General features: G+C 38.0%; 3 protein-coding genes across 10 annotated transcripts in view; 2 read left to right on the top strand and 1 right to left on the bottom strand.

The window, feature by feature from the left end:
* Nucleotides 1-302: 302 nt before the first annotated feature.
* On the top strand, nt 303-1,843 carry LOC309492790 (histone H2A.Z). The gene is made up of 5 exons (XM_082161803.1): nt 303-426; nt 715-792; nt 951-1,064; nt 1,144-1,273; nt 1,366-1,843. Exons 1-5 carry the CDS (start codon nt 424-426, stop codon nt 1,425-1,427), a joined length of 387 nt encoding a protein of 128 aa, XP_082017929.1. The 5' UTR covers nt 303-423; the 3' UTR covers nt 1,428-1,843.
* Nucleotides 1,844-3,299: 1,456 nt separating this feature from the next.
* LOC309485788 (G protein pathway suppressor 2-like) overlaps nt 3,300-21,255 on the top strand; it is a 62,911-nt gene continuing 44,955 nt past the window's right edge. The window contains exons 1-11 of one of the 4 annotated variants that reach the window (XM_082152836.1): nt 3,300-3,486; nt 3,588-3,725; nt 3,911-4,020; nt 4,166-4,278; nt 4,631-4,725; nt 4,848-4,927; nt 5,202-5,376; nt 5,766-5,846; nt 6,099-6,175; nt 6,309-6,404; nt 6,940-8,746. In XM_082152836.1, the coding sequence (XP_082008962.1) occupies nt 3,632-3,725; nt 3,911-4,020; nt 4,166-4,278; nt 4,631-4,725; nt 4,848-4,927; nt 5,202-5,376; nt 5,766-5,846; nt 6,099-6,175; nt 6,309-6,404; nt 6,940-7,038 (1,020 nt within the window). In that variant the 5' untranslated portion in view covers nt 3,300-3,486; nt 3,588-3,631 and the 3' untranslated portion in view covers nt 7,039-8,746. Of the gene's footprint in view, nt 3,487-3,587; nt 3,726-3,910; nt 4,021-4,165; nt 4,279-4,630; nt 4,726-4,847; nt 4,928-5,201; nt 5,377-5,765; nt 5,847-6,098; nt 6,176-6,308; nt 6,405-6,939; nt 8,747-21,255 lie in introns of those variants that run through there. The other 3 variants (XR_014201265.1, XM_082152835.1, XM_082152837.1) reach the window with 3 other exon arrangements.
* On the bottom strand, nt 9,507-20,758 carry LOC309486119 (eukaryotic translation initiation factor 5A-1). Of its 5 annotated transcripts, none has more exons than XM_082153261.1 (7): nt 20,487-20,758; nt 18,319-18,536; nt 15,656-15,830; nt 15,183-15,287; nt 10,820-10,951; nt 10,658-10,730; nt 9,507-9,652 (listed from the first exon to the last, which is right to left on the bottom strand). In XM_082153261.1, exons 2-6 carry the CDS (start codon nt 18,327-18,329, stop codon nt 10,668-10,670), a joined length of 486 nt encoding a protein of 161 aa, XP_082009387.1. In that variant the 5' UTR covers nt 18,330-18,536; nt 20,487-20,758; the 3' UTR covers nt 9,507-9,652; nt 10,658-10,667. The 5 variants fall into 5 exon arrangements, with proteins under 5 accessions (XP_082009387.1, XP_082009389.1, XP_082009390.1 ...); XM_082153263.1 differs by lacking the exon at nt 9,507-9,652 and adding an exon at nt 17,942-18,063 and having other exon boundaries at nt 9,862-10,730; XM_082153264.1 differs by lacking the exon at nt 9,507-9,652 and adding an exon at nt 18,000-18,063 and having other exon boundaries at nt 9,862-10,730.

The raw sequence follows: 21,255 nt of genomic DNA, 5'->3' as shown, positions 1-21,255 counted from the left end.
AAAATAAGCAAAGGACACCCTCTTCATGAAATGAGACAGCAAAATATAATTAGGCCTACTGGTAGTTTAGATTTTTTCGACGTTTGACTAAGTGGCATCAATAGACAATTAACAGAAAAATAAAATAAAATAAAATGAAACTCCCTGCGTTGTTATGAGAACTACAGTACCCGACAAAACAAAGGCTTAATAACATTCCCCCTTTTTGTGTAAGAGAGTTGCAAAATCCGCAATGTAATGGTCAATGCATGTGCCAAACAACAGAACACAAGAGCTGATTGGCTAGTTCACAAGCCGAATGTCCCGGATGTAGAAACGAGTTATATTTCATAGAGAAGAAGGCGCGTAACTCAGTTTGAATTGGGTGAGCAACTGTGTGTTTTCGCGGCTCAGCTGTAGTAACTGTCATTTACACATTATAAAATGGTAAGTATTTTTTGTTTGTATTTATTTTGTGACAGTCTTATTTTTGGAAAGATGCATAACAGGTTAAAAGTACATTTAGAGTTATCTTCCCAGTCATTTGAACAATATTATGCGGCTAGTTAACGTTAGCTAGCTTAGCTCCTGTGCTAACTGGCGTCGTGTAAACACGAGCGCGAAACCGTGAACTATCGACTTGTTTAAATATGGCCGTGTACGTAATGCAAAAGGTGTAAACGCTTCAGTTGGCTCTTATAACAAGATGAGTGAGTATGGTGCTGTTGGTTTCAGGCTGGGGGTAAAGCAGGAAAGGACTCCGGGAAGGCGAAAGCGAAGGCTGTTTCGCGCTCACAAAGAGCTGGACTGCAGGTCAGACCCTTCGTAATGAACAAAGGCCCTTGATTGAAATTAATTCGTATAAACAATGTGGTTTGCTAAGAACTATTGTTAGGGTGATGTATACTATTTTCTTTTACGTAACTTCACATATGCTGAGCCATTTTTTTGTCACTTTTCGCCATCTTCAGTTTCCAGTGGGTCGTATTCACAGACACCTGAAGTCCAGGACCACCAGTCACGGGCGCGTCGGAGCTACTGCCGCAGTGTACAGTGCTGCTATTCTAGAGTATTTGACTGCTGAGGTGACTACCATTTAAGGGAAACTGCATTGGTTTGAGACTTTTCAAGCCTGTGCTTTAACATGCCTGTTTTCATATTAAGGTACTCGAGCTTGCAGGAAATGCTTCTAAAGATCTGAAAGTGAAGAGAATTACCCCACGCCACTTGCAGCTGGCTATCAGAGGCGATGAGGAGTTAGACTCCCTCATTAAGGCGACTATTGCTGGTGGTGGTAAGTACAAATTCAACCTTTGAGTTTTTAAATTTGTGTTTTTAAATTTGTGATCTAAACTTTTCCCCTCTTTTTAAATCCCTGCCTTGTAGGTGTTATACCCCACATTCATAAGTCTCTTATTGGGAAGAAGGGACAACAGAAGACCGTGTAAACATGTCGTCTCAGGACATGAGTGTTCCCAAAAATGTATTGTTTGCCCTGTAGATTAGAATTTTAAAACTTTATTGTCCATCTTTGCATTTACTCATTTCTGGGGTATTTTTTTTTTTTTTAAACATGGCTTCAGAGAAGCTTTTTATTTTATTTTGTCCCTTTTATGATGTCTTGTGTCCTTTTTTTTTTTTTTGGTGAAGTTTCAGGATTTTATTTCAATAAAGCTCAAAGTGCCAATATAAATTTCCAGCTGTTTGATTAAAAAAAAATCTGTGAAGTTCATTCACTATGTAAAATTTGTGTACCAATTCTTTTTTTCTTTTTTATTGTTGGAGAAACCTTTCTAGAAATTTTCTATTGAGGGAGTCTCAATGGACATTTGTAAAAATTTAAATAAAGCCATTTAAATCGTTATATGCATCCCAGAAGTCACTGCAATCTTTATCCACTTATGAAGTCACATTTATTTATATAGTGCTTTTTTTTATTTTATTCTGATTGTTTCAAAGCAGCTTCACAGAGATAACAGGAAAATAATGCAAAAAAGTTTCCAGAAGAAAATGCAATCCAACTTCAGTAATGTTTAATTTTTGCTCTAAAGTTATTAATTTAGTTCATTTACTGTACTCACCATGTTCAAGTAGCGAACAACAAACGGTAGAGGGCAGCGTTACATACACACTCCTTTATTTTGATCTTGACAGCTATAAAGACCTCATCAATTTAAGGTATACATTTTAAACGATATCTGTTTTACGTAACTATTTTGCGGCAGGCACCAAACTTGATTCCAATGTACTGCAATAATTTTGAAGCAGTAATGTTAATTTACATAAAATATGTAATGCAAGAAAGGGGTTACTAAAACTCGTCCATGTTATTGGTATGATTTTATTTTGAAACAAATCACTTTGGTATAAATTGATTTAGGTCAAAACCATAGTAGACAGTAAAAGAACAAAACACTTCACATATGTGACTTCACAGATTTTTTTTTTTTTTTTTATCGTTTGTGAATCCTTCCCTACAATAACCTCTCGAGTATTTTGGTCAGTCCAATTAAAATCTTTGGAAAGATATTCGTCTGTTCAAAATATTTAACAAATTTTGTATTTGTTCTATACTATAGGAATAGTTTTTTTTTATTATTATTACCCTGTGAGAAACATAATTTTAATGATTATAAATTTCGTAAATTCTTCATCCACAAATGCAAATATACAAATTATAATTGCCTCATTGTTATATGAAAAAACAAAACAAAAAACAATATCAGGACATGTCAATAGATAATCAGTAAAAACTTGACTTTGGCTTTTCATGATCATATAGCTTATTGCAAGCTCATATAGCTCATATACCTTTTATTTTATTTTTGTAATATATTTTTTCCGTTCTTTGTTTACTCAGCATGTTTATACTGAATTAATGATTGCTTGTTTACAAAAATAAGTAAAAGAAAATAAATACGTCTAAAATAATGTTTTGTGATTTGTCACTGTTTATAATATTAACGGTATTTTGATGATATGGACAAAGTAAGATTTGCAGCAGCATTAATTTGAATTTTAAAGGCTTTTCCCTGGCTTTTCCACGCGATGAGTGCAGCCAGGTCAAAGAGCGTTCAAACACTGAACCGGAAAAGGAGCGCGTCATGTGGCATTTTAAACCGGAACTGAATAGTAAAAAATATCTGCGAAAATAGTCCAAAGATATGTGTTATAAGTTATTGTTTCAATATCTTAGAGAAACTAATTTAAGTGAGAGGACTTAAAAAAAAAAAAGTATAGACTGTAAAAAAAGATATACAGTAGTAGACATTCTGGTCCACACTCCATACCATTTGGTGGCGGTAATGCACCAGTAAGTTGTTTGCCAATCGCCAATAAACCCTAGAAGAAGAAGAAGAAGAAAAAAATAGGCTAGCTGTTTAACTCTGGGTTTAACACGAATCACAGCGCTCATAAATACTTTTTAGTGTATTTTTTTCTCTAGTGCTGAGAGACTTCTGAAGAACACAAAGGAAAACATAGTTGAAAACGTGTGGCAATACGAAGGTACGTTTATAATTCAATAGAGAGACACGTTTGCTGTTTGTCATAGTTTTCAATGAAGCGCCCTGTATGTTACATAATACAAGAATTAAACGTTTTTATAGTAAGAAGTGTGTGTCTTCAGCTGGCTCCTCCACTGCCTGTCACGATGCCTGCTTTACTGGAGAGACCAAAGCTGTCCAATGCGATGGCCAGAGCCCTGCATAAGCATATCATGAAAGAGAGAGAGAGAAAAAGACAAGGTACATGTGTGTTTCCAGTTTAGAGCAAAAGAGTAAGTAAATAAAAGAAAACACCATGTTTAAATTGTTTTGAATAGCACAACAGAGTATTGGTCCTTATTACACATACATGGTAACAGATTCAGTTCATTATTAATTATGTCTAAAAAGATGGTTTGTATATACATTTTTTTTTCATATTGTAGAGGAGGAAGAAGTCGATAAGATGATGGAACAGAAAATGAAAGAAGAGGAGGAAAGGAAACGAACTAAAGAAATAGAGGAGCGAATGTCTTTGGAAGAGACTAAAGAACAGGTGTGTACAGCAACTCTTGCAAATTCGTTTCAGGCCCTTAAAACGAAAAAACCTGGTGGAGCACTTAAGTGTGATGTGATGTTCCCCATGCATTTGCTCATTCTCATTATTAAAACCTTAATAAATGTTTTTTATCGTTTATTAGGTTCAAAAAATGGGTGAGAAATTGCAGGTTTTGCAAGAGGAGAAACATCAGCTCTTCTTACAGCTTAAAAAAGTCCTTCATGAGGAAGAAAGGCGTCGCAGAAAGGAGCAAAGGTGAGTGAATTTTTTTTTATATATATTGAAAAATGACTGACAGACAGTTATTTAGCTGTTGTGTTCCTTATTATCTCAATCATGCACTTGTACTTTTTGATTTGACCCTCCCCTTTGTTCAGGGACTCATTATTCTGTTTCTTTACATTACATTAAATGTCGGTGAAACCTGTTCAGTTTGTCTCAATTGTTGAATCTTTTTATGTTCCTAAAAATATTTTACATGTTAAGACATTTGCTAGAAATAAAAGCAGTTGAAAGTGAAAGTTTTTTTTGCTGAGTTTATATTTTCTAGATATATTACAATGTAAATAATTATCAAGTGTATATGGATTTGTTAATTTATTTTCAGTGATATTACATCACTGCCTTCATCCAGTTATCAGTCCAGCTTACCTCTGCACTCAGGACAGCATCTACTCAGCATACAAGGTGGCGTATTGAAAGGTTGAAAGCCTTATTGACCTTGAATTATTTTGAAGAAAATATTAATTGACATTAGAACAACAAAACACAGTTTTATACCATATCGCTGTCCCGTGCTTAAAATGCTATTTTGTGTGTTTAAGGAAGTCCAGTGGGTCACAATAGAGTTGGTGGTTTGTTAGGGGAGCGCAGTAAACAGTTGTTTCAGACACCTCTGATGCCAGTAAGTAAATACATCTGAAGAGCATGTAACACTGTGTGCAATTTTTAAAAACCGTAATGTCAAAAAAGAGTGAAGTTATGTTTTATGCTTCACTTTCTGTCACAAAAAAATATTGAGAATTGTGTTGTCATAGTCATTGAGGTGTTCAAGCTACTATTGCATTTTTCAGTAACAATAGCATCTTTAAAATACTGAAACCTTTTTTTTTGCTGGAATGACCATTTTATAGGTCATATCTGGCACACATTTATCCATAAATTGTTGTCTTGTCTAGGGCCATCAATTCTCCAGTCAGCCAGGATTCCTCACTGGTTCCTCTGAGCATGGGCAGTTCTCAGGTAGCGCTGTGGTCCATGAGCCATTTGCAGTCTCCCAGGCCCAGCACCACACCTCTTATGGACATGCTGCTTCTGTGCCCATCAGCTTTGCAGGCACCACCCAGATCAGAGGTAACAATACATTTTTTACATTAGTCAATCACAGTCTTCAGATGATGCAGCGTTATTCTAACATTAGATTTCTTAATTGTCTTGGTTTTTCTTTATAGGAAATTTATTTTCATCTTATCAGGTCAACCAGTTTAATCAGTTCAACTTGCAGAACTTTTTATAACCTTTCTGAGAAACTGCACTGCCCTGAGACATTGAGACACAGTGAAAAAAGCTCATCATAGAAACGTGTAGAACATTCAGGCGTGATTTATCAAAAGGTGAAACGCGTCGCTGAATTCCCCGGAGTATTCTTAATTTTTGATATAGTTCATTTAGATATTATCTGTACACTTATAGAGAATTGGATTTGGTGAGATGCCCTCCCTTCACATTTTCTGTGTATGTAGGCACACCTTTCCAGAGCATGCCATTCCTGTCCCACCAGCCTCAGGGTTATGCTGTCCACAGCCATTTCACTGCCCAGCCAGGTAAAGAAGCCACCTCACGTGATCTCTTTTTACATAACATTCATTGCTCTGATCTTAATGCGGCTCTTCCTTAAAAACATTTGTGCTTCACTTTACATTAGCCATTCTTCTCTCTTTCGGCTAGATATACACATGCAGATTAGATTGTGCTGTATTGTCTCAACAAGATAAAGTTTCTTCATTAATGTGTCAACGGAAACATTACACCAAGGATAAACAAACTTTTTTGTTTTGATCCATCGATCTTCACAGGATTCATCCCTAGTGCTAGTATCCCCCTTCAGAAACAGCTTGAACATGCTAATCAGCAGTCTGGCTTTACTGACTCTGTAAGTACTTCCTGAGACTCATTTGGAAAATATTTGGAAGTTATGAGCTTTATCTTCCATGAGAAAATGTATTGTTTATACACATGTGCTTATAATAAATTATTATTTTGTGTGTGTGTGTTGTCATTGTTAGGCTGCTCTTAGACCCATGCATTCACAGGCTTTACATGTGAGTGCAGCTGGTCTGATGTCCACTCCATCCATGGCTGTCCAGATCTCTACTGCAAAGGTGAGCTCACTAACCTGCATTGAACCCCTCTAAATGCCTGTCATTAGATAAAAAGGTCATCAACATGGATTCTTTATCACAGGTGTTTAAGAATATTCTTTTAAAATAACTGTCAGTTGTTTTGATTATCAATCATTTTTCAACCATTCACCAAATGTTTTTGAGCAACAGTGTACTAGATTTATACAGATATGAGACAAAATAACAAACATGATTGTAAAAAACAAGGGGGAACAGCACAGTTGTAATTGAAATTGATGCAACGCATAGTCAAAGATGTGAGTGCCTGTACATTGTTAGTTGCTATTTTAAAACCATTAATTAACCATTTATTTGTTTTATCATTTAATCACTACCCTGTCACTTGAACCTTAAATCCACACCTCTTCTTTCCTCAATATTAAAAGATGTTCTTGGTTAATTTAAAATATTGTTATATTTTAGTGAGAATAAACATTTTTCTTTTTATTAATGACTCTTTGCAGCTGTTTTATGCAAAATAGATTGACTTTTTATTTAATTTATGATGTTTCAGGCTCCATTCCAGAGTTCATCTCAGCCAGCATCCCGTCTCGCCTTCGTCCCTCACGCTCAGGCTGGACAGAGATTCTTCCACCATGGAAAATCACATTAACTACTAAAAGTATGACCATGACAAGGTGCCAGGATACAGAAAACTCTTTTGAAACCCAGTCAATTTGAATTAGCTTTTTTAACATTGTAATAAATGTCCCATGCAGCAAATACACTCACCTAAAGGATTATTAGGAACACCTGTTCAATTTCTCATTAATGCAGTTATCTAATCAACCAATCACATGGCAGTTGCTTCAATGCATTTAGGGGTGTGGTCCTGGTCAAGACAATCTCCTGAACTCCAAACTGAATGTCAGAATGGGAAAGAAAGGTGATTTAAGCAATTTTGAGCGTGGCATGGTTGTTGGTGCCAGACGGGCCGGTCTGAGTATTTCACAATCTGCTCAGTTACTGGGATTTTCACGCACAACCATTTCTAGGGTTTACAAAGAATGGTGTGAAAAGGGAAAAACATCCAGTATGCGGCAGTCCTGTGGGCGAAAATGCCTTGTTGATGCTAGAGGTCAGAGGAGAATGGGCCGACTGATTCAAGCTGATAGAAGAGCAACTTTGACTGAAATAACCACTCGTTACAACCGAGGTATGCAGCAAAGCATTTGTGAAGCCACAACACGCACAACCTTGAGGCGGATGGGCTACAACAGCAGAAGACCCCACCGGGTACCACTCATCTCCACTACAAATAGGAAAAAGAGGCTACAATTTGCACATGCTCACCAAAATTGGACAGTTGAAGACTGGAAAAATGTTGCCTGGTCTGATGAGTCTCGCTTTATGTTGAGACATTCAGATGGTAGAGTCAGAATTTGGCGTAAACAGAATGAGAACATGGTTCCATCATGCCTTGTTACCACTGTGCAGGCTGGTGGTGGTGGTGTAATGGTGTGGGGGATGTTTTCTTGGCACACTTTAGGCCCCTTAGTGCCAATTGGGCATCGTTTAAATGCCACGGCCTACCTGAGCATTGTTTCTGACCATATCCATCCCTTTATGACCACCATGTACCCATCCTCTGATGGCTACTTCCAGTAGGATAATGCACCATGTCACAAAGCTCGAATCATTTCAAATTGGTTTCTTGAACATGACAATGAGTTCACTGTACTAAAATGGCCCCCACAGTCACCAGATCTCAACCCAATAGAGCATCTTTGGGATGTGGTGGAACGGGAGCTTCGTGCCCTGGATGTGCATCCCACAAATCTCCATCAACTGCAAGATGCTATCCTATCAATATGGGCCAACATTTCTAAAGAATGCTTTCAGCACCTTGTTGAATCAATGCCACGTAGAATTAAGGCAGTTCTGAAGGCGAAAGGGGGTCAAACACAGTATTAGTATGGTGTTCCTAATAATCCTTTAGGTGAGTGTATAGTTAGATTATAAACATTATTGATAAACAATAAGGAATGGGTTTACACACTATGAATCTATGAAAAGATTCGTCATGGTTTGTTGATTTTGGCTAAGTTATTATGATGTTAAAAGTGCAAGGTGGTACCTTACGTCAGAGGATTGACGTCCAGAAAAATATTGAAAATAAAGAGCCAAAGGTTGAATAAGCTGCGCTTTCCCTGCAAGACCCTTGTGAAATTTTTTTTCCCTGAAATTTAGCAAGAATTGTCTGTGTATTTTAACTTTATAGTAAGTTTGAAGTGTTAGTATGCAGTTTAATGGCTGTTGGATCAGTAAGAAATGTCCTGCATTACATGAATACTTTCTCAAATACAGAACAGTAACTGGGAGTTGTTTTAATTAATGTCTTTTTCTTGGAGTTTGCCAGCAGCAGCCATGCCATTGTGATCAATATATTACAAAGGAGCCAAAACACATCACAAATGGAAATAAAGACATGATTTATATGTGCTCTTTTTAATATTGGCTGGGTTGTCTTGCTAGAATATACATTTCTGTTTATTTCTATTTTATTTTTGAAACAGTCTTGCAAAACAAAAACTTTACTCATACCATAGTCAAGTGTAATGTACATGAGTCAAATCGGGGAAGTCTTCCTGTATCCATCCATTCACCAGCCTGTGCGATATTGTCACTCCCTGCTTAAGGGTCTTTTGCTTTAAACTACCAGAAGATAAAAGGGAAGTTAAGCATAACTCTTGGTCCTGTGATACAAAACTGCATCCTATTACACATATCATTGCCCTTGTATCTGTCCTTCACAGGAGATTCTACACTTGAATGTTTTTCACTTCCCCTCTGCTTTCTTAATTGCTCATAAATAAAATGAACCACATAACAGACCTCTTGTAGCTATTTGCTACTTAAATTTAAGATAACGAAGAACATATTAGGGCCAGTTATCTTTTTTATAAAAATGGTCAAAATCAACAAGGACACACTCATTCTACTGAAGACAGTTATGAGGTGCCCTTCTCAAAAAAAAACAATATATTGTGAACGTCCCACACCAGCCATACATCACCAATGGTGCTTTAGTCCACTGTCCATGAATTCCATTTCTCTTGTTTCACAATAATTTAATTGGGAACATTTTGAATATTAAATTTATTTCCTAGTTTTTAGGACTATAAAGTACAGAGAGGGAGAAATAAAGAAAGAATGAAAAAGGAGGGAAGATAGCATTGCTGAGGTCTAATACTCTCCTATCCGGGTCCGGTGCATCTTGGCAACCCCTGAGAGAAAGGAAGAGAATAGTACAAGCAAGAGTGAGGAAAGAGAGTGATAAAAGTAAAAGTATGTAGAAGATGAAACTGTTCAAAACAAGGGTTCAAGTTAAATTGTGATGGAGTGTCTACAAAAGTAAATGTGCGCTCAGAGTCTGAAATACTTGCTTGGATATCTGTTAGTTCATTTTGAAGCTCAAAGTCAAAGAGCACAATAAGACGGTAAACAATCACTTTATAACTCCAATAACTTAGGAACAGCAGATATGGGTGATATTAACACATAATGGTTGTTTTTGAATCTTCTCAAAAAGCTATTTTACAATACAGGATGTTTGGTTACACATCAGACAAAATATTAGCTGGTAGTGTAAAATACAAAATGAAATTCCAAAAACATGAAATTCGATTTACAATCTCAGTCATTGCTTTCACATAGCAGACACAGATCAAGACACATCGAACACTGCAGTAGTACTACATCTCGGTGTTAATGAAAAGTGCATTTGCCAGTATGCAAACAGCAAAGTATTGTATGTAAAGAAAGCTTTTTCTGTCAAACCTTATTAAATACATTATTGAACTTCCTGGGTCAATTTCTGGACACAGATCACATATAATTTTGGACAAGGATAAAAAAAATAAAAAAAGTATAAAATCAGTCCATTTCTAAAGCCTAACCACTACAGAATAATTATCCTGGATTCAGTGTATTGTAGAGATATGAAACAAAAACTTAATGTGCATCAGGAAAGTCATCAGATTGATTCAGGCATCAATCATTTGGAGACATTCAGTCTTTCGATTAAATTCCTTTTACAGACTCTTTTCTTTTTCTTCTTCACCGTTTGCTTATTAGTGTAAAGGTTTGATGGTTTGTTTTATAGTTTCCACTTTCCAGTTAAGGTAAACATTTAAATAAGTGCTTTGCTGCAGACACACTGGTGAGGCACAGTCGCTCCAGGCCTAGTTATCTGGTGAGCATGTGCACACGGCAGCAAGAGCTCCATATACCTGCTGTGTTTTATTTAGCCATGGCTTTGATGGCTACTGCAGCCTCCTCATTCATAGCAGACAGAACAGTGATCTAGAAAGAAACATGAAGAGGTTCCACTGTAAACTATTAACATTAGTTTACAGTGACATTTGAAGGGTGACTGCTTTAACAACACTTACCAGGATTTCCTCACCAGCATCGAACTTGCTTTCTATCTCTTTGCCAAGGTCTCCCTCTGGCATTTTCAGGTCTTCTCTGACCTCACCGCTGTCCTGGAGCAGAGACAGGTAGCCATCCTGAATGCCAATAAGCTGAAAAGAAGAAAAACAGACATTTGTGAAACACTATTATTTACTTCTGCAGTACACACCTTTTTTTTCCTTTTTTTTTTACACACCTGTTTTTTTTTTATTTGTTTTTTTATTGAATCGAACTCAAGTTCGTTTCCCCCCTTGGTGCGGGGATCTTTGAGGTAGGTGTGAATACAGCAATCGCACTCAGGTGCGGACCAAACAACCGTACCGAGACCCAGCTGAAGATGTGGTCTCGGTCCTGTTCCAAAAGAACTCTGGTACGTCGCACATAAGAGCATGATCTCTCCGCCGGAACAGTCATGCAGCACATCTTCGTCTTCGCAAAATCCTAATTACAACATCGTATAGAGGACTGTGGCAAGCAGGACGAGGCAGAGGGCCGTGAGAGAACGTCATCTCATGGAGGAGCTACGAGAGAGGACCAGGCCTGGGGCCTGTACCATGATGGTAGTTGAACAAACTCAGGGTTACAGGATTAGTTTTGAGTTGACAAAACCAAACCAATCCAACCAGGCTTTGTTGGTACCATAATGTTGATCATCAACTTTCTCTGTCAACTCAGGCTTTGATCCTAAGTTTAGGAGTTTAGGTGTGACATCAGTAATGAACAGCCAATCACATGCTGAGAAAGAGTAAACTGCGATGCATTTCTCGCCTTCTAACAAATTTACACAGCAAGAAGAAAATAGCCATCTATGAAAGAGGACAACTAAAACAAAAAGTCTTGCTATATCAGTGCAAGTAAAAGTTGTGAAGTTAGTTTATACAGTTGATAAAGTTATAGAGAGAATTTAACATTTAAGCTCACATGTAGTAATTTTATAGCTTTATCTATTGATTCTAAAGCGTATTTATATTACCTTTATATATTTATTAATTTAAACTGTGCATAATGGCCCTACATGGTATTGCTCCGACATATATAGCTGATCTAATCCAGGTGAATAAACCAAAGAGAGCACTGCGCTCCGAGTCATTAAACCCCTTGGTAGTCCCGCGGACGTATAGGAAAATGAGAGGAGATCGCTCTTTTGCAGCCGCTGCTCCCAGGCTGTGGAATAGTTTACCTCCTTATATCAGAGAATGTTCCTCTCTTACAGAGTTTAAACGACATCTAAAAGCTTACTTTTTCACTTTGGCATTTGATCATTCATGAGTGCTGTGCTAGTGGTGAAATAGGTTATTATTAATGCCGCTTAGATTATGAGGTTGTCTATGGTAATGTTTAGAATTTAAATGTGTTTTTATGATTGTTATCTTACCCTTTGTACAGCACTGTGGTCAACTTTTGTTGTATTATTATGTGCTTTATAAATAAATTGAACATTGAACATAATAATGATTGATAAACTAAAAATGTACAAGTGTGATCGATTATATAATAATTACATAATATCTAAATCATACAAAATTATTCTAAATAAGAATTGCTAAAAGCCAGACGATTTTGTCTTTAAAAATCATTTGCTATGAGTGACCTATAATTTGAAGTAGAAACAGGTGGAGTGACTGTATCGCATCAGACATGTGTCACTTTGCTCACAGCTGATTGGTCCAAGTTTGGTTTGCAACCTCTTACCTGGAACATAACCTGCCCCGTAGGAACCTTACTAAAAGTGTACGTGCGCCCGAAAGCCAAAAATGGCGTACGCAAAAAAATATTCAGACTTATAAAACCGTTCGTACGCCAGAACCTGCGCAGAATTCACTTTATAAATCCCAGTCAGCGGAATATTGTGCGCACATGCGTCTCCACCCCGAAATAACCATATATGGAGCTTACAACGCCTAGTTTTACTATGTAGATCCTCATCTGCATATCATTTGCATATGATTATTCTCTGTAGTTAAAACATTAAAACACGTAGGCTACAGCACGCCACAGGAAAAGTGTTCAAAAACATCGCATCCACAATAAACATTTCTATTGATTGAATATAAAAAATGTTGTAACTTCTCAGTAATGATTTCATGTTTAAGTGTTTAACTCCATTAATTTGAATGGCATTTTTAATCTAAATGTTTATATCAGAAGTAAAACATAGTTTAAATCATTATTTTATTTAAACTGTTATTTGCGTCAAATTCTCTAAGCGGCCCATCGCGCTCGCTGGCGCGGACATTTAAGAAGGGATGGATATTTGCTTCAAGTGACAGGCTTGGTGAGTGAAATTATATTTGTATTATCTTTCAGTATGTTTAATTTTCTTTAGATTTTCTGTCTAAAAGTGACCAAAAAGACATTTAACTCCAGCTCACCATCGGTGTCACCAAACTGCTCCATCTCCAAAACGTTCGTACGCATGGGTCAGAGTTTGCGTGCAGGTGCGCAAATTTTCCCGTCAAGTTTGTTTTTATAAATCACAACTTATGCGTCGGAAGTGGCGTACACCTCTTTCAGGCCCTGTTTTGTGCGTACGCAACGGTTATAAATGAGGCCCCAGGAGTCTCATTTATAAAACTGTGCGTAGGATTCTTACTAAAAGTGTATGTGCGCCCGAAAGCCAAAAATGGCGTACGCCAAAAAATATTGCACGCACATGCATCTCCTCCCCGAAATAACCATATATGGAGCTGGCAACACCTCGTTTTACTATGCAGATCCTCATCTGCATATCATTTAAATATGATTTTTCATCCACGTGATAACATGTTTAACGGTACAAGACATTAGGAAAATATGAAATATGGATGTGCCGTCACATTACATTAATAAAAAATCATTTAGTATCCCGTTTTTGAATAATTAAATCAAGTAGTGTAAAATACATTTCAGAGAAAGTTTTTCTCAAACTTTTCCACTGGCCAAATAGTATTTTTAATTGATTTATATTTTTAATGGAAACAGATAGCATTCTGCATTATTTGTACGAAAATAATTTCTCAGACAATCTGCTATTATCATGATAAGCAATTATCTCTGCATTTAAAACATTAAAACACAGCATGCCACAGGAAAAGTGTCCAAAAGCATTGCATCCACAACAAATATTTCTATTTATTGAATATACAATTTTTTGTAACTTCCCAGTAATAATAATAATAATAATAATAATTCATTACATTTATATAGCGCTTTTCTCAGCACTCAAAGCGCTTTACATAGAAGGGGGAATCTCCTCAACCACCACCAATGTGCAGCATCCACTTGGATGATGCGACGGCAGCCATATTGCGCCAGAACGCCCACCACACACCAGCTTACTGGTGGAGAGGAGACAGTGATGAAGCCAATCAGTAATGATTTCATGTAGTTTAAATGTTTAACTCCATTAATGAGAATGGCATATTTAATCTAAATGTTTATATCAGAAGTAAAACATAGTTGAAATCATTATTTTATTTATTTAAACTGTTATTGTGAACATGCACTATATTTATGATTAGGACTCATAATGAAGATTTACAGTTTTACTTCATCTGCCGTTAGATAAGCTATATATATGCGTCAGTTTCACGAAACGGCCCAATGTTTGCGTGCATGTGTGCAAATTTTCCCGTCAAGTTTGTTTTTATAAATCACAATTTATGCGTCGGAAGTGGTGTACGCCTCTTTCAGGGCCTGTTTTGTGCATACGCAACGGTTATTAATGAGGGCCCTGGTTAGCCGTGGAGCACAAGTTACTATGGGGATGAACACTGCTAAAAGCCAAACCACTTTCATGGTGCCTAAAACCTAGGGTTGGCGCAAACTAAACTGAAACATACCTGGCTAGCCACCTAAACCAGCTTCATGGTACAGGCCCCTGGACTTTTATGTTACTTATGTTTTGTTTATGTGTGTGCGGCAGTCATCCGGCAGGGGCAGCTGTTTTTACTTTCGTTTTGTGTTTGTTTTATTATTAAATTGTTTAAATGTTTGCCGGTTCCCGCCTCCTTCTTCCCATAACAACATACTTCGTTACAATGATATTGCATCATATGATGCTCATAAGTTTCTTCACATTGCCTTACTAGCTGATAACACCAAATGAATAAAAATTGCACTACGAAAGATCTCCATGATTAGCCTGTTTTTGCACTTCCTGCTTTTCCCTGTTTGAGAATTTCTGTCCAATGAATGGATGACCTTAGCACACGTGTGGTTTTGTTTACACAATTTGATTCACTTGCAAACAGGGCAGTGTGAAAGCGAACCACAACAAACATTGTATTTGGTCCGGACCAAAGCAAGTGAACTAGTGGACTTTCCTGGTATGAATACACCCTAATATTGCTAGTCACATACCTGGTAGTCCATTCTTTTGATGTTAGGGACATCCATATTGTGGGTTGAGGGACAGATATCCTCATACTTTTTGCCAGAGAAGATGTCAATGCCCACCATGTGAACCTTTGAACAAAATAAAGTTAAGGGCGGGGGTTACTTCACTATTCAAAGTCATCCAACTACATTTCATACCCACACATTTTGTGTATGAATGGCCTCCCTTTCACCTGCACCTTATTCATAAAGACTCGTATAAAGGGACTTCTGAAACTCCATTGTGCAAAACAAACACTCATCCGCACACAATCTATGTAGCTGGGCAGTTAACACTATGACTGCTAAATTATTATTATTATTATTTTGTGATATACCCTTCAAATAAAATCAATGTTATTGCATTAGAAGTAAGTAAATGAAAGTGATGTGCATTAGTCTCACTAAGTTATGAACTATCTGCAATTTGTATGCTTTGTCACATAACCATCACTCACCTTGGCGTGTCCATGTTTACCGGTCTTAGATGTGGACATCTCCACAATTTTGCATGGTCGACCCTTTAAAACCACAAAACCATTTTTGCGCAGGGCAGAGCACTGCATGGGGTAGGTAGCAGAGGCACCTGCATCGCCTGTTGTGAAGTCCAGGTCAGCATCCGCCATGTCTTTTCTAAAGATTAATGAGCCAGAATTACATTAGTTAATATTAGTCAATATTAGTCAGCATAAGTCAACTTAAAGAAAGATGGTTTGATACAAAAGGAAAGACCTATCTTGCTATTCTTGAATTAAACCCCAAACAGACCAATATAAAAAATCTTTCATCAAAATGACCTTGTTCATCCCCTGAAACAAATTTCCTTTTTTTCCGCTGACATCACTTGGGGCCATAATAGCCAAATAGCTATTTAGAAAAGGTTGGGTATCGTTTAAATCTTATCAATTCCTCATTTCGATTTCAATACGATAAAAAGTATTGAAGTATTGTAGCTGAATACCATGAACAAAAATCAATAGGCTTAAGAACAATTAAACAATACATTTTTGCCTATGGTTTAAAAATACCATAGCAAAAAAAAAAATATTAAAGACAAGTATACACTCAGTGATTAAAAAAGAACAAATAAGCAAATTAGCAATTGCACAAATAAATACAACTGAAAAAGATATGATTGAAAAAGTGTTTTAAGATTTTTCAGGTACAGAAACCAAATGTAAAAAAGCACTGCACTTTATAAATAAAATGTACATTACAAATATAGTTACAAAAGTTATTCAGTCAAGAAAAGCGACAAAATTTTCTCTTTGTCTTTTGTTGTTTGATTAACGTTATTATAGAGAAGGCAGCAATAATATTAGGCTGCTGTCACTTTAAGAGCAGCATGAATCCAGTATATTGTTATGGATCCAGTATACTGTTATGGATCCCTGAACTTAAATTGATTTTCGATTCCCAACCCTATATTTAGGTGACATATTTATTTATTTATTTATTTTTAAGCAAACTCAATCTGGCTCCAATCTGTTATACTCTGAAATAAGCCAAATTATGGCAAACAGCAATTCACACAAACTTCAAATAATCATGATCAACTAGGATGAGGATATTTGTCCCTCGCCTCAAAACAGAGTATGAACAGACATTTGAAGAATGGACTACCGGAATACCTGTTTGTCTAATATTCATTCCTGCTCTATAAACAGCAGACACCAATTAATTCAATTTAAGATTGTCCATCGCTTACATTATTCCAAAGTCAGATTACATAGAATATATCCATCAGTCTCCCCAGTGTGTGACAGATGTAATATGTCAGAGGGTACACTGTCCCATGCTTTTTGGGCCTGCTCTTCATTGGTACATTTTTGGTCTGAAATATTTGACTGGTACTCCAAAGCATATCAGAGGCCCCTTCAGCCCGAGCCTGGACTTGCTATTTTTGGCTGCTCACAAATAACAAGGACAATTCCAACTATAATGCGGCAACCATTGGAACTGGGATTGATAGTTGCCAAGAGACTGATATTGAAGGAATGGAAGTCTTCCACTCCTCCTTCCTTTCAGGTATGGGTCACTGACATGCTATCCATAATACAAATGGAGAAACTCCGCACCAGTCAAATGGACACATTTTTCCGTTCTTGGAACCCTTTCTTAACTCATTTTGAAAAAGCTAAAATACAGTAAACTAATTGTGTTCCTGTATTAACAACCTTTCCTCCTACCACTGTACTAAATAAGACTGTAAACAACTGGCAATAGCTGTATCTGAGCCTTGTTTGTTTGTTTGTTTGTTTGTTTGTCTGTTTAATTTGAAAATGTAAATAAAATATATATATAAAAAAAAAGAATGGACTACCGGGGATGTGGACATGTACAGATTACATTTAAAAATAGAATAAACCATGACAATTACTGTATTACAAAAAAAGTGTACATTAAAAGCAGTGCAACAAATACAACCAAGCTATATAAATGCATGTGTGTATATATATATATATATATATAACAGTACATTTGGTATGAGGGAGAAATCTTTGCAATGTGCCACATTTTTTTCAACAATTGAAAATAAAAATAATGTGGCACATTGCAAAGAATTCTCCCTCATACCCAATTTACTGTAAAAAATCAAATAACAAAAAAAAATTATATATACACACATACACAATACTGTGCAAAAGACTTAGACACGTTAGTATTTTCACACACAAAAATTGGTTTTAAGTCAGTTATTTATATATTTTGCTGTAGTGTGTCAATGGGAAATATCAGCTTACATTTCCAAACATTTCTTTTGCCATCAATTGTAATTATTTAGTGAATCTTTGTACGCACAAGGAGTCTGACAACAGCCGGTACGCTCCACACGGAGATCTAATCTCACCATCATCGAATCCATCTGGGATTACATGAAGAAAAGGAAAATCCAGAAGACGTTTTAAACTCAAAGGGTGGCCACATCAAATATTGATTTGATTTAGTTAATAGAAGTTAATTGATGAATAAAATCTACTTATGACATTATTTTTTAAAGCATCGTCACTTTACAGCATTTTTACACAAGTGCCTAAAACTTTTCACAGTACTGTAGCTTTGGAGTTCTCTTTAAGGATTAGTTCACTTCAGAAATATAATTTACGGATAATTTACTCACCCCCCTGTCATCCAAGATGTCTATGTCTTTCTTTCTTCAGTCGAAAAGAAATTAAGATTTTTGAGGAAAACATTCCAGGATTTTTCTCCATATAGTGGACTTCAACGGGAACCAGTGGGTTGAAGGTCCAAATTGCAGGTTCAATGCAGCTTCAAAGTGCTCTACATGATCCCAGCCGAGGAATAAGGGTCTTATCCAGCGAAATGATCGGTCATTTTCTAAGAAAAAAAAAAAGTATATACTTTAACCACAAATTCTCATCTTGCACTAGCTCTGCGATGCGCCACGCATTATGTAATCACGTTGGAAAGGTAGGCGTAAGTACCAATCCAGTGTTTACAAAGCTAATGTGCAAAGACTAAGTCAAGTGCCATTTACAACAACAAAAAAAGGAAAACCAACAATGTTGCACGATTTTAGGTTTTTCGCCCTATACCTTTTTGAACCGGAACACACGTGACCGTTCCAACGTGATTACGTAATGCGCATTGCAGAGCTCATGCAAGATTTTTTTTTTTAAATGACTGACCCTTATTTCTAATTTCTTGGCTGGGATCGTGTAGAGCCCTTTGAAGCTGCATTGAAACTGCAATTTGGACCTTCGACTTGTTGGTTACCGTTGAAGTCCAACTATATGGAGGAAAATCCTGGAATGTTTTCCTCAAAAACCTTAATTTCTTAATGAAAGACATTAACATCTTGGATGACAGGGGGTGAGTAAATTATCAGGAAATTTTAATTCTGAAGTGAACTAATCCTTTCAAGCGTCTTGGAGACGTTGCCACAGTTCTTCTGGATTTAGTCTGTCTCAGTTTTTCCTGTTTCTTCATGTAATCCCAGCTGGACTCGATGATGGTGAGATCAGATCATACTGGCTGTTGTCAGACTCCTTGTGCATAGAAAAATCTCACTGGATTATTTCAATTTATGGCAAAAGGAATGTTTGGAAATGTAAGCTATTTACAATATGCCACATTATCTTTACTTTTTAATGATTAATTATCTTTAAACAAACGAAAATCTCAATTAAATTAATTAATTGTAGTCTCATGGATCACTGGGTTTGCAGAAGCAAGCTATAAGGGAACAAGAACATGGCACCTGTTAACTGAACATAGTGAACTGACATACCCAACTATTGTAAATATAATTATATATAAATAATACCCGTCAACACTGACACTTTGTCATTAACAGCAACAAAACACAACATTTGAGTAACTTCACTATACAATGTTGTCCTGCAAGTATACACGTGGGAGGGGCCCAAACGTCAGGTCATGCTACGAGATTTGCAGCCCATATCCCACGACTGGACATATCGAAACATAAATCCATTTCACTCCACAAACAAAAAGCTAATACATCCTATTTTCATTTTCAAACAGCAAACATAATATGAATAATCGATGCGCTTCATAAGTCTAGTCAGTTGCACAAGTAGCGGACGTAATCCACGCAACTCGCGCGCTATCGCATACTTGCATTGTAACATATTTTGCAGGGAATAAGAGCCGTATGTGTTTGAACAATGAAAGTTGGGCCGCTTTCATAAGGACACGCGTGTCCTCCAGCCGCAGTGAGCTGGCTGCTATCTGAGGCCTGCTGGATCCGCCACTGCGCACTGATCAGGACCGGGGGCCCGCCGAGCAGCCGCGCTCATCACGGCCGAGCAGGTGCACGCATGTCACCGTTATACTGCACATGACAGCTCGTGAACCAGATCCACAGACTAACTTTAATGCGAAACGAAACCCAGTGCGGCTAACAGAATATTTCCTATGATGTAAGGTTGAGCTAATCTACGATGCGAGGCGCTGTGGACTCATGCTTCTTTGAGTTATGATTAAGTTTTTAACCATCTTTGTCTTCGTGACGCGGTGAAACTTTGACGCGGAATTTCTGCGTCAAATTCAGTTTAGTTTGTGCATCCAACGCCCAAGGAAAATATGTTGTTGTCCGTCTAAATTACTCGCTCAAAAGAATGAGTGCACATGTCCTGCGAACACTTAGCAATTTACAAGAGATGCTGTATCTTAAGCTAATTGTTTGCTTTGTTTAGGAGACTGTCAAACGCGTAAAACAGATGAAGGGTTATCTCGAGGGAGGAGGTTGTTGCTACGCGGGATCACGCCCGTTGTTTGAATTGATTAAGCATCTATACTTACCTGGTTTACAGCCTTGTCCACGCTTTCGGGCCAACCCAAACTAGATTTCCCTTTTTCGTGTCTCCTCTTTCGTTTCTGTCTGCCTGATTTGTTGCTATCAGCTGCGCGAAGCCTCTTTGTTTACTCACGCAATTCAGCTATCTTGACGCTGCTGTCATTACAAGCGTTTCGTATTCCCCTCTCTCAGTTTGAGCAACACGTTTAGTTGGCTGACCCAGTGCGTGAATCCTAATCTCTCTCTCTCTCTCTCTCTCCCCCTCCCTCCTCCCTCCTCCCTCTCTCCCCCTCCCTCCTCCCTCTCTCCCCCTCCCTCCTCCCTCTCTCCCCCCCCTCCCTCCCTCCTCCCTCCTCCCCCTCCCTCCTCCCTCCTCCCCCTCCCTCCTCCCTCCTCCCTCCTCCCTCCTCCCTCCTCCCTCTCTCCCCCCCCTCCCTCCCTCCTCCCTCTCTCCCCCTCTCCCCCCCCTCCCCCCCCTCCCTCCCTCCTCCCTCTCTCCCCCCCCTCCCTCCCTCCTCCCTCTCTCCCCCCCCTCCCTCCCTCCTCCCTCTCTCCCCCCCCTCCCTCCCTCCTCCCTCTCTCCCCCTCTCCCCCTCCCTCTCTCCCCCTCCCTCCTCCCTCTCTCCCCCTCCCTCCTCCCTCCTCCCTCCTCCCTCTCTCCCTCCTCCCTCTCTCCCCCCTCCCTCCTCCCTCTCTCCCCCCTCCCTCCTCCCTCTCTCCCCCCTCCCTCCTCCCTCTCTCCCCCCTCTCTCCCCCTCCCTCCTCCCTCTCTCC

The sequence above is a fragment of the Leuciscus leuciscus genome, assembly GCF_965113295.1.
Source record: "Leuciscus leuciscus genome assembly, chromosome: 2".
In the NCBI taxonomy this organism is placed as follows: Eukaryota; Metazoa; Chordata; class Actinopteri; order Cypriniformes; family Leuciscidae; genus Leuciscus; species Leuciscus leuciscus.
This window is presented reverse-complemented; position numbering and strand designations above follow the sequence as displayed.

What these genes read in the sequence shown, in the direction of transcription:
- LOC309492790 (XM_082161803.1), top strand. An exon ending in TAGAGTATTTGACTGCTGAG is followed by an intron (nt 1,065 to 1,143) that starts GTGACTACCATT and finishes TTTCATATTAAG; the next exon opens with GTACTCGAGCTTGCAGGAAA. An exon ending in GGCGACTATTGCTGGTGGTG is followed by an intron (nt 1,274 to 1,365) that starts GTAAGTACAAAT and finishes CCTGCCTTGTAG; the next exon opens with GTGTTATACCCCACATTCAT.
- LOC309486119 (XM_082153261.1), bottom strand. An exon ending in GTAAACATGGACACGCCAAG is followed by an intron (nt 15,288 to 15,655) that starts GTGAGTGATGGT and finishes TTTTGTTCAAAG; the next exon opens with GTTCACATGGTGGGCATTGA. An exon ending in TCAAAAGAATGGACTACCAG is followed by an intron (nt 10,952 to 15,182) that starts GTATGTGACTAG and finishes TCTTCTTTTCAG; the next exon opens with CTTATTGGCATTCAGGATGG.